The 16,286-nt window shown below is 35.9% G+C and overlaps 1 protein-coding gene across 5 annotated transcripts in view; it reads left to right on the top strand.

The window, feature by feature from the left end:
- Positions 1-14,668, top strand: part of LOC142842461 (vomeronasal type-2 receptor 116-like) — a 30,828-nt gene extending 16,160 nt beyond the window's left edge. For 3 of the 5 annotated variants that reach the window (XM_075959178.1, XM_075959180.1, XM_075959182.1), the window contains 5 exons: positions 2,444-2,732; positions 3,009-3,821; positions 5,265-5,492; positions 7,236-7,359; positions 13,764-14,668. In XM_075959178.1, coding sequence (XP_075815293.1) covers positions 2,444-2,732; positions 3,009-3,821; positions 5,265-5,492; positions 7,236-7,359; positions 13,764-14,668 — 2,359 coding nt within the window. The remainder of the gene's footprint in view (positions 1-2,443; positions 2,733-3,008; positions 3,822-5,264; positions 5,493-7,235; positions 7,360-13,763) is intronic. The other 2 variants (XM_075959181.1, XM_075959179.1) reach the window with 2 other exon arrangements.
- The last annotated feature ends 1,618 nt before the right edge of the window (positions 14,669-16,286 follow it).

Genomic DNA, 16,286 nt, shown 5'->3' with positions numbered 1-16,286 from the left:
TGGAAACAGACAAGATTGCCAGGCAAATTTGGAACATGGAGGAGAAGGAGTAGAGGGAAAAGAGTGAGAGAGAGGGAAGAAAGAGAGGTTTGGGGAGAGCTAGTGTTAGTGGGATGGTTGAGATGGAGAAAGGATGTATAAGGGAGGGGAAGGAGATATCTTATTTGAGGGAGCCATTTTGGGGTTGGCAAAAGGCTTGGGTCTGGAGTGGTTTTCAAGAGTCCATGGGGATGACCTCAGCTAGGACCCTGGGCAGTGGAGGAGACGGTGCCTGAACTGACCTTGTCCCATAGACTGATGAGTATCTTGAATGTCACCATAGAAACTTCATCTGGCAACAGATGGAGACAGAGACAGAGGCCAACATCAGAGCACTGGACTGAGCTCCCAAGGTCCAGTTGAAGAGTAGAAGAAGGGAGAATATAAGCAAGGAAGTCGGGACTATGAGGGCTTCACATACTGAGACTGTGTGCCTGAGTTGATGGGAGCTCACCAACTATAGTTGGACTAGGAATTAATGAGCATGGGATCAAACTGTTCCCTCTGAATGTAGTTGACAGTTGGGGCAGACTGGGGTGCCAATGACAATGGCATTGGATTTGTATCTATTGCATGTACTGGCTTTTTAAGATCCATCTTAAAAAAGACTCTTTTTAGATGCATACCTTGTTCAGCCTAGATATAGTGGTGAAGGCCTTGGACTTCCCATAGGGCAAGGTGCCTTGCCCTCTTTTTGGACTGGAGAGAGTGGGAGGAGAAGGTGGGAAGTAGTATAGGGAAGGAAGTGGGAATTTTTATTTGTATTATTTTTAAAGTGAAAAAAATAAAAACAAACAAACAAAAAATGTTGTTATCAAATATAGAAATTTAGTCCACTGGGACACTCTAACTGATCAAGGAATTTATGTTTCTTAATGTTTGGGGAAAGAAATTAGTGTTTTGGCTTCACAAGATCTAGTCTCAGATTCCTGTTGTGGTTACTCAATTTTCAATGACACTTTTTCTGTGTGATAATAAAAATATTCAAAATTTATTTTTAATTTTAAAATGTATAGGTAAATACATAAAGACATCATAGCAGTACAATATCTAAGTGGGAAATAGATTCATTTTACTCTGAGTGAATTAATTAGAATGAAGAGGTATATTAAGAGGACATTGGGTGCCATTCTGTAACATGAGGGGCTTCTTGTTGGGGTTTCTGTCCTGGCAGGTCCCCACAGCCAGTAAGCCTCAAAGAAAATCTCACAGAGAGTCTACATTAGATATAAACTGATTGGCCCATTAGCTCAGGCTAATTATTCATTAACAAGAAGCTCAGGCTTCTTGTTAGCTTTTATAACTTATATTAACCCATTATTCTTATCTATGTTAACCACATGGCTTGGTACCTTTTTCAGTGGGTTAGTCACATCCCGCTTCTTCGGTGATCTGGGCTGGATGGCAGAAATAGCTTCCTTCTTCCTAAAATACTCCTGTTCTCTCTGACCCTCCTCGACTTCCTGTCTGGTTTTCCTGCCTATACTTCCTGCCTGGCTATCTGCCAATCAGGGTTTATTTAGAACATGATTGACAGAATACAGACAATTCTCCCGCACCAAGGAATAATTGATGTTTATCAGTCAGATGATATGAAATGACTAGGAAGAGACAGAAGTTAAAGCTCTTCCCAAAAATATAAACACAAATTGGTATTAATCACTTCCAACATAGTTGTTACCCAATTTTATTACAAAAAAAGGCTCATAAACATTTATCTCACATTTTATACTTTATAGTGTTCTGTTTTACAAACATGTTAACTGGCAATACAAATTTATGTAGGATAATATTGTTGTGTTACTGTAACTGGAAAGGTAGTAAAAGTAGTTTGTTAGTATAAAAAATATATTGATCAGATATATCCAGTGTGAATATATGACATTCTTTGTAAACATAAAACAGGTGAAGAGTACTTAGAAGGGAGTACATGGCCTTAATCTCTGCACCAAGAACCTGGAGCTGGCATGCTGGCATATCTCTGTACATTTGAGGACAGTCTCATCTGTAGAAATTATGATAAACTTATTGGTTCACATGTCTCTTTAATTTTTCACATTGCTCTGTGATTTAAAAATAAGTACATGAATAGGTATATTGATTGGTTAAAACTTTTGCCATTGTCTTTTTCTTTAGAGTAAGCACTCAAAAACCAGAAGTTGAAAACAAACTCTTTGAAAGATGCTGATGGCTCATCTTTTTTTATAGAAGATGCACACTGATTAACTTTTAAAGCTTATTACAATCTTCCAGCTACTTATATTATTCCAATCTCAAAGCATAGGCCATTGTTTCAGCATTGGCAGTGGTTGGGCATACACTACACCTCAGAATAGTACATCTACTGACTACACAGGATCATCTGTAGATCTTTGTACATATTAATAACCATATTTATTTACAGAACATCTAAAAACATCCAGTTTGCACTGTCCTTAGCTTTCGCCATGGATGAAGTCAACAGGAACCCTGATCTTTTACCAAATTCATCATTTGTATTTGGATGCCCCCAAGGTGATTGTGCATTTGATATTAAATTTTATGCTCACTTGAAATTATCCGACGAAATGCATCATTTACCCCCTAATTATATCTGCAATAAACAGACTATGTGTGAAATGGTGCTTACAGGACCAAATTTGGCAATATCTGTGATGATTGGGAACATGTTTAACCTCTTCATACCTCAACAGGTGAGATTATGTGATGTGAGTTTGCCACAAATTCTCATTTTCTCGTTATAAGTCCTAGATGCTAAGTACATTGTGAGGAGGATAGTACCTTCAAATTTTTGATAAACTGTGTAGTTCATGGTTATTATTCAGGCTTGATGGGGCTTCATTACTTTTTTTGAAATTGAGATGAGGGAAAAAGTAACATATAAGTTGTTTTTAAGGAACTCTTGACCAAAAGTGTGTTTACAAGTTCTTCTGAGTGTGTGCCACCTCATGCTGCTCCCTGTGTTGTAGTTCCTTCAGATTACCTACGGACCTTTCCATCCCATCCTGAGCAATCGTGAACAGTTTCCCTCTCTATATCAGATGGCTGCCAAGGACACATCTTTAGCTCTGGCCATGATCTCTTTGATGCTTAACTTCAACTGGAACTGGATTGGCCTGGTCATCTCAGACAATGATCAGGGTACTCAATTTCTCACACAATTAAGAGGCGAGATGGAAAAAATTACAGCCTGCTTTGCCTTTGTGAGTGTGATCCCAGTCAAGATGGATTTGTTCTTGCAAAGAGCTGAAGTGTATTATAACCAAATAGTGACATCATCCACAAATGTAGTTATCATTTATGGTGACCGAGACAGTATTCTAGCTGTGGTTGTTAGAAGATGGGAATCTCTAGGTTTACAGAGAATATGGGTCACCACCTCACAGTGGGATGGTACTACAAGTAAGCATGACTACCCACTTAATTCATTCAATTGGAAAATAACTTTTGCACACAAGCATTCTGAGATTTCTAGCTTTAAAACTTTTGTACAGACAATGAACCCTCTCAAATACACTGATGAATTCCTGGCTAAGCTGGAGTGGATGAGCATGAACTGCAAAGTCTCAACTTCTATGTTTAAGACCCTAAAAAATTGTTTGTCCAATGCCTCATTGCAATTGCTAAAAGCACAGACCTTTGGCATGGCCTTTAGTGAAGAGAATTATGACATATATAATGTAGTGTATACTGTGGCCCATGCCTTCCATGAAATGCTTCTTCAGCATGTATATAATCAACCAATGGATAATGGAAAAAGATACTATAATCACTGCTTCAAGGTAGTGTTTCATCTTTTAGATGAAATTAGATATAATCAATATCAAAGTCTTTAAGTGTCTGTCAAATATCCCAATTTACTAAATTAGGGAATATTTCATAAAATAGAAACATTTCTGGAATTTTTTCAGAAGCAATGTAAATCTAGAATCGGGTATAAATCTTAATGCAAAAGCAATGGTGTGGAAGATACAATTTGTAAAGGAAGATCACTGATTTTGTTACAGAGTACCTGACTATAACCACAACTATTCTAAAATTGCAAGCCTAAGTCCTTTCTCCTTATTTCTCTTATTCAGGAGAAAATTAATCTTTGTGAATTTATTGTCAAATATGTGATAATCAGCTTATGAGATCATGTTCCACAAGTGTTCAAAACTGATTCTGCTCACACTGTAGGCTCTAGGGACATTATTTCACATCCTGAGTGAAAGCAATTACACAGTAAACAGTGTCATTTTTCACTTAAGGAAATAGATTTGCATGCATGGTTCTTCTTGTATACGGTTGTATGATTGTGTGTCTTGTTTAACTCTGTTTGTATCAGTATATATGTATATATATATTTGTTTCTGTATATCTACATATCTATCTGTATGTGGAACTGAACATAAATTTGTCTTGTGTCAATGTCTTTTTGCATAGGAGTTTGTTTCTGTAAATATTTTTCTGTGTATATTTTCAGTGCATGTGTTTATATGTTTTGATCTCACTGTTGTATACTGCTTGCACATATGGATATTTTTATTTCTGTGTGCCTTTGTGTCTGCTTACCTCTCAGAATCATTCTTTGTATTTGAGCATAAATCTGTCTATATCAATATCTCTCTGTGTAGGTGTTTTTGTCTGTAACTGTCTCCATGTGTGTAATGTAAATTAATATGTGCATTTATTTGTAAATATATATATATATGGGTGTAATGTAAATGATTGTGTGCATGTATTTGTGGGCCTGTTTATGTGTTTTGTAGTTTTCTGTTTTTGTGTGTCTGTTTTTGTACATATATCTCACTGTATTTAGCTTTGTTTTCATGTGTGAGTGTTGGCATTTATGAGTATATCTGTATAAAATATAAGTAGCTGCATTATGTATGTCTGAATGGAAGTGAACTTCTGTCGCTTTCTCTGTCTGTCTCTATCTCTTTCATGCTGTGTGTGTGTGTGTGTGTGTGTGTGTGTGTGTGTGTGTGTGTGTGTGTGTGTGTTTACATGTGTTTTCATGTTAGTGTTTGGTATTTGCATGTAAGTCTGTGTTTCTGTTTGGGAGTTTTCTTTCTGAAAGAACTTAAATTCTAGGAACATTATGATAGTATTAATAGTCCACTGGATTCATGGTTAATGCACCCCTGGACATCTTCAATATTACTGCCATTAAGATGAAATAAAATGCATTTTATGAATTCAAGGAAGGGCACACACTCTATAGAATGGTGTGTCTCTTTCAGCTGCACTCCTTTCTGAGGAAAACACGCTTCACTAATCCACTTGGAGACAGAGTGATTATGAACCAGAAAGACAAACTTCAGGAAGAGTATAGCATTTTTCATATTTGGAATTTCCCATACGGTCTTGGACTAAAGGTGAAAATAGGAGAGTTTAGCTCATATTTTCCATATGGACAACAGCTGCATTTATATGAAGACATGATAGAGCATGCAACAGGAAGTAGACAGGTGGGTCTGATTGAACTGTATTCTTTTGCAATACACAGCAGTAACGTGCACAATGGGATAGATTTGTGCTGTCTTGTAACAAACTACAAATAAATAATCACATTACAGAACATTTTCTCACCTCCTATTTTAGGTTTCTACATTTCTCTTTTTGAGACATTTTATTAATACTTTGAGGAATTCACATATGCATACAATGAATTTTTATCATTCCAGAATTTCTTCTTTGTTTTTAATATACAATGTATAATGTATACATTGTATTCCTAAGCTATACTGTGTCTATTTTAAGATGCATCTAAATGTACCGTATTTTCCTTATCCATTCTTCAGCTGAGGGGCATTTCGGTGTTCTCCAGGTTCTGGTATTACAAACAATACTGCTATGAACATGGTTGAGCACATGTCCTTGTGGCACAGTTGAGTATCCTTTGGATATATATCCAAAAGTGATATTACTGGGTTTTGAGAAATGTTTTTTCCTAATTCTCTGAGAAATCACCAAACTGTCATTCAAAGTGTCTGTACCAACTTGTATTCCCCCAATCAATGCAAACGTATTCCCTTTACCCCACAACCTTTACAGCATACATGGATCAAAGACCTCAACATAAAGCTAGCCACAGCGAAACTTATAGAAGAGAAAGTAGACGTAATTTTGAATGCATTTGCACAGGGGACCACTTCCTAAATATACCCCTAACAGCACAGAAACTGAGAGAAACAATTAAAATGGGAGCTCTTGAAACTGTAAAACTTCGGTAAAGCGAATGACAAGGCCAACAAGAAAAAAATGACAGCCTACAGAATGGGAAAAGATCTTCACTGATCCCACATCATACAGAGTTCTGATCTCCAAAATATACTAGAAAGTCATGAAATTTGTCTTCAAAAGAACAAATAATCCAAATCAAACTTTTATTCAGATTCCCCAAATATTTGCAGGCTTTGTAAAGCATTTAAACCTCTGGAAACACCATTTCTACCTGCTACATACATATTAATTATGCCCTTACTCTGCCTATTTAGCTGTTTTTTATCTTTATAATATGTCATTCTTTCTAATGATGTTTTTGTAGTTCCTGTGTGTTATCTGACATTTAAAGAGATATTCCACCTATTTCAGACATACATTCATCTTAGCCTTCTATGATGTTGCTGTGATTAAATACTGACCAAATTCATATGGAGGAGGAGTTTTGATTGGGATCATAAATTACAGCAAAGAAATAACAAGGCAGGCAGGCATATGGAGACTACAATTCATCGTAGATTCTGAAGGAACATAGCTTACCGGCTTTCTCTGAATTCTCACACAGCCCTGACTAGGAACAGCACTGCCCAAAGTGGGCAGGGCAGTCCTACACCAATTGCCCATTCATAAAATGATTAAATGATTTGACAGTAGGCTAATTTGATGGAGAGAAATATTTTAGTTATGGTTCCCTCTAATTTATTATGTACTTTATGTCAATGTGATGAAAATTGTAAGCTCTATAGTATTTGTCCATATCAACTAACCCATTGTTTCTCCTAAATTTCTAGATTTGGGAAGCTACTCAAATTTACATCAGTTTGTGTCCATACATTTGTATGCCTGGCATTATAAAATATATTAAGTTTAATCTGATCACTCCTTTGATGTTTATAAAATTGACTTATTGGTATATCAACATAATAATAAAATATATTTATAGGAGTAGCTAAAACTCCTGATACCAGCTTCTGTCTGATTCTTCACAGATGCCGCCCTCTGTGTGCAGTTCAGATTGTGGTCCTGGATTCAGAAAGTTCTCACAGGAGGGAATGGCAGCCTGCTGTTTTGTTTGCAGTCCCTGCCAACAAAATGAAATTTCTAATGAGACAAGTAAGTTTTGGCTATTAAGATAAATCCTTCAGACCACATAGATCATCTCCTCTCAGTTATACTGGGATGATCTAATGGTCCAAAAGTCAAATGAAGAAATGAAATATATTACATTCCTAACTTAGTTTTTATAGAACTATGATTATTAACAAGGTCACTTTAAGTAAATTGTCATACCATTGAAGTGGCATTGCAATTGTATTTTAATACATAAAAACTGCCTGCATATCTGAGAGTAAAACAGTCCCACTGATCAGCCTTACAGACTTCAATGTGATAACATACACCTTTAAACCCAGTAGCCACAATGCCATGCACATTTAATCCCAGGAACTACCCTAGGCTGATATGGAATTCGGTTGGTGCATACCTTTAAGCCCAGTGGTACATGCCTTTAGTCCCAGCCCTAGAGAGGAATATGTGACAGATCTCAGACACAGTCTCTTTTTGAGATTCTGAGAGGCAGGATAGCCATTTCAAACTGAGGATAAGTAACAGTTCGTGGCCCTTTTGCTTTTTAGATCTGGTTGAACCCTAGTTGCTGACCCTGAATATTTATTAATCATGCTTCATTTGGTACCCAACCTTTTGTGATACAAATTCAAGAAAATGATATTAGCTTGAGGCTTTTTATCCACCATCCCAAGCCACAGATGGGATTGGATTTCTATTTCTAGGAGCTGGAATGAAAACTAGCCACCTGGTTCGGAGATAAACTAAGGCTCCCAGCTCCCATCTTCCCTGTCTTAGCTTCCATGTAAAGATCCAAAATACACAGAGAATCTGGATACTGTATGCTAATGTGGTGTCTTTGAATTGTTTGACTTCTGGGAAAGAAACAACAGCTGCTAAAAGATATTTGTTTATTAGTTCTGCTGGATTGATCTAACCTATATACTTTGAAAATGCCTTTACTTCAAAATTTAAATCAAAAGATATGTTGCTTTGGAGAAGAGATTTTACTTTTGTTTCCAAAGGAAGTAAGAGGCTGTGGATTCTGGGTCAAGAGAGATAATGTTTCATTGGCCTAGGCTCCCTGAAAAATCTCCAGTGAGAATGGATGACCCAGATGATCCAACAATTCAGAGTACGTTTGTTGCAGTTTCTTCTGAGTTCTGCATTCAGAACAGCTTTAAGACTACTGACTGAAATGATCCAGCCTCAAACAATCCTCCAATAAGGACTTGACTATAATTATAAATTTTCTTTGTGTCACCAAAACATTATCAGCACCCACAATCAGCAGGATATAGCCTAGAAAACTATGCACAAATCCCCCCTCAATGAATTATGGATATGTTTTGTTTGAAATGTTCATTACTAGTTGTTATGGCTAATGTTCACGAAAAATGTCTAAGCAAAGAAATTAGATGCAAGATTCTTGTTTTGAAAAAAAAAGTCATGCTGTGGTGATGCATACTTTTAATCACAGCACTTGGGAGACAGAAGCAGGTAGACTCTGTGAGTTCAAGGTCAGCCTGGACTGCAGACTGAGTTGCAGGACAGGCTCCAAAGCTACTGAGAAATCCTGTCTCAAAAGAAAGAAAAAAAAAGAGAGAAAGGAATAAAAAAGTGAGATAAGGAAACAAGAAATGGAAAGAAAAAGGGATATAAATAGTATAAAATTGAAATGTAGATTATTGAATCTACTCTGAAAAGATAAAAGGAGGATACAGATATGACAAGGTAAAAAAGTAGATTTTTGAATTGACTTTTTCAAAGCAAATGTTAGTTTTAAATATTTCACATTGGTTTTACTTTTGTATATTGTAAACAAATTTTGTATATTCATACAAACTTGAGATTAATTTTCTTAAAACAGATTGTACAAATATTTTGAATATTATTCAAAGTATAGTATACATACAGCTCATTTAACAATGTACTGCCAATTTCTAGTCCTTGAAATCTAGCATATTAACTGTATAGGAAAATAGAGCAGACCAATCTAGATCAGAGAAGATAAGGGACACTGAAGAATCTTTTCATAAAGTTTACTTTGTGGAAAAAGTCAAGGATAGGAAATAAATTAAGTATAAGCCTTTGGGCTCAACATGATAACATATGTATATAAAATATTTTCTCTGAATTTGTCAAATGCAAATTAACTAAATAATATGGGTATATTACTTCCCTGTATATATTATATATAGTCATTATACTTATTGTATATAGTTTTCTTATATTAATATAGCCTTCTTTTTATTATTTTTTGACAAAAAGGAGAAATGTAGAGGCCTTTTAATTGTATTTAATAAATAAAGACTACCTGAAATTCTGAGAGTAAAGCAATTTCATTGGTCAGCCTTATAGAGAAGATTTTGGAAAAAAAAAACTTTAATCCCAGTAGCCACCATAGTTAATATAGAAATTGGGCAGTGCATGCCTTTATCCCAGTGATGCATGCCTTTAATCCCAGCAATAAAGGGGAATAAAAAATGGGGGGAGACAGCTCTCAGACAAAGTCTCTTTCTGTGATTCCAGGAGCCAGGATAGCCATTTCAGACGGAGGTTGAGTTAAAAGGCAGTGGCTGGCTGTTTTGATTTTTAGATCTTCAGGTTGAACCCCAATTTCTGACCCTGAGTTGTTCTTAAAAGTGCTTCATACCATGACATACCTCTTTGATTCATTGAAAGTCTATATTAAGGGGCCTTTTCTCAAAGAAACAGTTTTCACAGTAACACAACAGTGTGACCAAGTTCTACATAAGGTTTTTATTAGTGATTAATATCTTCTGTAACTACATATAGATTGTATTCCAGTCATGAATCTTCATTAATATTTACTTTCTTTCAATTTTCATGTCTCTATATTTCACTATATTTTATAGCCACCATATATTTGCAAAATCGATGCTGAATAGAAGTCAGAGTAATTAAATTCCATTTTGTATATCTTGGGAGCCAAATTCAAGTATACTATAAGATGAATAAAGAGGTGAAATCATTACTTGTAAATTTTTCAACTACCGTTCTTTATTAAACAGAAGACTTCAAGCAATAACAAAAGATCCTTGTTTCAAAGATCAATGTGATTGGCAATCTAGTGAAGTTAATAAGTTTGAGCACATGATGTAGAAAATGTGGAGTCTTATAATCGCCATTTTACATAAAGCACACCGATAGTAATGTCAAGGAGTAGAGGATTAAAATAATTTTCTGTGAAAGCAACTAGCCACAATTACCCAAATGGTGCTATCTCCTACACAGCTCCTATTAGTTAAATGGTTGTTTAGAGTTGCTTACATAAAATGGCAAATAGATAGTTTTCTCCCCTATTGCCTGACGTTCTAGAAAATTAAGGTTTATAAAGAATATTTATGAGTGGTAAGATGACTCACAAGATAAATCTTTTGCCACTAAATCTGATGGTGATCTCATCCCTGGCCCCATGTGGTAGGAAGTGGTTGCCAACTCATTAAGATTGTGCTCAGATCTCTATGGACCTGCACATAGAGCATACTCCAAATTAATCAAACTGCAATGAAATTGCCTTATAAATAAAAATATATAAGAATAAAGGGTATTTACAACAAAGGTTAAACAAAAATAATTTATTAACTCTTGAAATATGTGTATATATGTGAGATGGGTGGTTATGCATACACAATTGCAGGTGCATGTGAGAGGCATCCAATGCCCCTGTAGTTAGAATTACAGACAATTGTGAGACAGATAACATGGATGCTGTGAATTAAACTCAGGTATTGTGCAAGGATAGTATATTCTCTTGATAACTGGAATAAATTTCCAGCACTTAAACAAATTAAATAATTGCATGTGTCCATAAATTCATCTTTCTAAATAAAAAATGTTTAAAACCTGGGACACATCATTACTCTTCACAATTATCCAATAGATAAAAACATTTTGAATCACATTTCCTTAATTTTCTAGGTAGGAAAGTACATCTTATGAATACAGTACTATTCTTCAAAGGAAACCTTTTGTACATGCCTGAATAACCTCTCTTCATAATCATGGTGTTATATCAATATCTACTTGATACCAGACTACATTTACAGAGTCTTGGTCTTGAATAAAATGTAATAAGGCATTAAGGTATTTGTTCCCAAAAGTGATAGAATAAATATGGAGGGCTTTTTAATGCTCAGTATGCACAGAGGTATCTACCTTTAGAATAGCATCCCTACTACATGATGAGGACATATGTGAACACATTATTTTCTTTAAATATAGTTTCCTTTGAAAATTAAAAATTACATTTATAAACTTTTCTTCCCTTTTGCTCACTTTCCTATATTCCCCAAGTAAATTAATAACTCTGATATTCAAGCTCTATTGTTATTTTACATGTATACAAACATGTAGATATACAAACACGTATAATTTACTGATTCTAAAGGGACTCTTGCCAACATGAGAATATAAAGCACGACTCTAGAAAGTCTTTTTCCTCTCCCCAATCCCTTCGCTTTGATTACAATATTATATTAGAGTAATAGTGAACAGTGATAGTAATTGGCCATTTCGGAGATGTTGCCTTCTTGGAATAGGTGTCGTCATTTGGTGGAAACTTGTCATAGAAGAGGGAGATTTTGAGGTTTCATATGCTTAAGCCATTACCAGTTAGACCATTTACTTCCTTTTGCCTATGGATCAAAGATATAGAATACTCAGCTCCTCTTCAAGCATCATGTCTGCCTTCATACCAACATGTCCCAGGATGATAATAATGGATTTGGCCTCCAAACTTCATGACACCCAAGTAAATGCTTTTCTTTGTAAAAGTAACTATGGTCTTGTTTTTTCTACACATCCTGAGAAACACTAACATGACTAGTATATTCCTAAAATAGGCCACAAGCTCTCTCTATCAAGGTCCAGCTATCAGAGTATTTAACTCCAACTAGCAAAAAGTGTTTTTTTTTGTTATATTTTTATATTTATTTTTGTTATTTATTTATTTTCTTTTTTATATATTTTTTCCATTTAAAAATTTCCACTGCCCCCCTCCTCCCATTTCCTTCCCACTCCTCTAATCTACATCCTCCATCCCCCTCCTCCTTAACAGAGGGCAAGGTACCCTTTGCTGTGGGAGGTCCAAGGACCTTCCATCTTCATCCAAGCCTAGGAAGCTGTGCATCCAAATAGACTATTGTAAGAAAAGGGCAGTACAAGTTTCAACTACTTGTTTCTACAGGAAAAAGTGTTTTATGGCAGTCCTAATTGAACTATCCAATCAAAAATAAATTATTTGTCCTATCAGGGGGTTCCCCTTCTACCTTTATAAACTGTTATTTTCCCGCCCGCCATGGCTGACTCCTCTAACCAGAGGCAGAACAATGTTCTCCTTTACCAAATCGCATTCTCTCCTCTCTTATTGAATACTCTTATCCATTCTCTGTCTCCTGTCTTTGACTCTCACTCCCTATCCATTGTCCTCTTAGAAAAACCAATCTCTTTTTAGTTGAGAAGTTGATCTTAGCCTGTTGTATGCAGACGCCATGGGTCTCTACAGATTCTGTTTCCTGTTTCTTCTATGTCAGTGTGTTTGGGCTGGTGAATTCATACTAGATAATATATCACATAACTTGTAGCATTAGAAGACACATCTATTTCAGGGAAAAGCATTAATAAAACAGACAGAAAGGAATCAGACATCTGGGTAACCATGACATCTGAAATATTAAAATACACTCTGTGCAATACTATGATTAATTATTTTAATCTCTAAACTCCTAGTTTCTCTGAATTCATTATAGCATTCAGAAAGTACTGAAAATATCTGTATTTTCTGATAACATAAAAAATGGTATTATAAACACAAAGAGTTAAATAGACAACATATTGTTTTAGTTAATTCTTCATAATAATAATGAGTGTGTATTCTGAAATGAAAGTATTGCTATGCAACAGTGTCTCTCAACTATATCAGTAAAGAAGGCAGATATCACAATGTTTTTTTATTTGTTTATTTTGTTGTTCTTGTTGTTGTCTGTTTTTGTTTTTTTTAATTCATTTATTTATTAAGTATTTCTGCCTCCTCCCTGCCACCGCTTCCCATTTCCCTCCCCCTCCCGCGATCAAGTCACCCTACCTCATCTGCTCGAAGAGCAATCAGGGTTCCCTGACCTGTGGGAAGTCCCACACTGAGACAAGGGGATGTTCTATTGGGAACTCACCAAGGCCAGCTGTCCTGGGTCTGAAAAAGCATGGGATAAATTTGGACTAGCTAAACATAGTGGACAATGAGGAAGAATGGGAACTCAAGAACAATCGCAGTGTGTTTTTGATCCTAGTGCACGTACTGGCTTTGGGGGAGCCTAGGCAGTTTGGATGCTCACCTCACAATGTTTATTTAACACACTTAATTTAAATAGTCTCTCAGTAAATGGCAGAAGTTGTGCATTGTACTAATCATGCTTTTCTGTCTCCAGCAGATGTGGAAAAATGTGTGAGGTGTCCAGAGGATGAGTATGCTAACAGAGAGCAGAATCGGTGTATTAAAAAAGCTGTGGTCTTTCTGAACTATATAGACACCTTAGGGATGGTTCTGACCTTAATGGCCTTGTTCTTCTCTGCATTCACAACTGTGGTTCTTGGGATATTTGTGAAACATCACAACACTCCCATTGTCAAGGCCAATAACCAGAATCTCAGCTACATCTTGCTGATTTCACTCATCTTTTGTTTTCTCTGTCCCTTGCTTTTCATTGGGCATCCCAACTCAGCTACCTGTGTTCTGCAACAAATCACATTTGGAATTGTATTCACTGTGGCTGTTTCCACTGTGTTGGCCAAAACTGTGACTGTGCTGCTTGCTTTCAAAGTCACAGCCCCTGGAACAAGGATGAGGTATTTTCTGGCTTCTGGTGTTCCCAACTACATCATTGCCATCTGTACGCTCATCCAAATTATTCTCTGTACAATCTGGCTGCAATTTTCTCCTCCTTTTATTGACAAAGATGTGCATTCTGAGCACGGCCAAATCATCATTGTGTGCAACAAGGGCTCAGTTACTGCATTCTACTGTGTCCTGGGATACCATGGCTCCCTTGCATTAGCGAGCTTCATTGTGGCTTTCTTGGCCAGGAATCTCCCTGACACATTCAATGAAGCCAAGTTGCTGACCTTCAGCATGCTGTTGTTTTGCAGTGTCTGGATAACATTCCTTCCTGTCTACCACAGCACCAAGGGCAAGATAATGGTGGCTGTGGAGGTCTTGTCCATCTTGGCTTCCAGTGCAGGCCTACTGGGATGCATTTTTATCCCCAAGTGCTACATAATTTTGTTAAGACCAGAGAGAAATTCTCTTCAAAAGTTAAGGGAGAAAACATCTTCCTGAACACACATTTCATAAAAAGTAACTGACAATTACTGTATTGGTACAGAACCACCTAATACAATACAATGTAAACTGTATGAATGGCTACTGATTCTCATCATTTCTTCTAATGAGGAGGCACAGCAGTGTCATTTACACTACTTTTCTGTACACTGTGATCCATAATCATCCGCACAGCCACTTACTTGAGAAGATCCCGTTCTTGAACATTAGCACATAGGGGATGTTTTCCTTTCTTTCACAATTTCACAGTAAGATTTGAAATAAACTCAAGTAATTTATTGATATCTGAGTGAATGAGGGACTTTGAATGGAAAGGAAAACAGAGAAATCTTATAGTAGAGAGAAATAAAGCTTTCAGATGGTAAAACAAATTTGCCCACTCTAATGAAAATAAAAGAGAATCCTTTTGCATCCTGAGAGTAAGAAGAGTAGAATTTAGGAGAGGGAGAGAAAAATGTTTCATAAATAAATATAAAAGATATTAAGAAAGTTGGAAAGTTGTTTCAGCATTTAAAGTCATGTATTTTTTTTCCTTATTATTTGTGGTTTTTTGAGACAGGGTTTTTGTTGTAGCTTTGGAGCCTGTCCTGGAACTAGCTCCTGTGGCACCGGCTGGCCTCGATCTCATAGAGATCCGAATGCCTCTTTTTTCCAAGTGCTGGGATTAAAGGCATGCGCCCCCACTGCCAGGCATCATGTATGTTTTTTCCAAGGAGATGAGTTCACTTCCCATTCCTCAGAACTTGTAGTTCACACTTTCCAATAATAATAGCCCAATGAAAGCATTGCTCTCTCTGGCTTCCAAGAACACCTCCATACAGATGTGCACATAATAACATACTCAAAAAGCACACATAAACCTAATAGAAATTAAATTAATTTTTTTAATTTTAGGAGTCTTTAATTTGATATAAGATAATACATATAAAAATTAACATGATAATTTAAATATGATGCAATTTAACAATACATGCTCACATTGTACATGATATAGTATAGAACAATGTATAAAATATCCACACAATTATTTTCTTTTGGGTACATTATGTTAATAGAGATTTTATAATGTATATTTCTCATTTGTTGTTTTGAATGGAAAAATATAAAACTGAATATTGTATATCTTTGATTAAATATACTGAATTCATTGCTGTACTATCTTCCTTTTTAAAACACAGAAGAAAATACGAAAAATATATATTTATCTAGATATACTTAAACATATGGATAGATATCTTTCATTGGTTAGCTTTAGACTTTTACAAACTTAATTCATGAAACTGAAATAATTTAATAGAGGTTCTGTGAAGATGTAAAGTTAGTGTGGTGACCATATGCTTTTGTCTATTACATGAGGTTGTTTTCTCATTTGTCAGTCTTATTGTGATCTTTGAGCATAGAGACACAGACCACAGACTCCCCTATAATGTGCTTTGTTAGCTCTACATAATAAAACACATTCCTCATTGAGAGTACAGATTGTATTAAAAGATAATGTTCTTTGTATGTGTGTGTCTCTCATTTATTTATTTATTATTAAAAATTTCCTCCTCCTCCCCAACTCCCATTTCCCTAATCCTCCACCCACACCTCTACCTCCCTCTCAGTCAGAAGT

The sequence above is a fragment of the Microtus pennsylvanicus genome, chromosome 1 (genome assembly GCF_037038515.1).
Source record: "Microtus pennsylvanicus isolate mMicPen1 chromosome 1, mMicPen1.hap1, whole genome shotgun sequence".
Classification (NCBI taxonomy): Eukaryota; Metazoa; Chordata; class Mammalia; order Rodentia; family Cricetidae; genus Microtus; species Microtus pennsylvanicus.
This window is presented reverse-complemented; position numbering and strand designations above follow the sequence as displayed.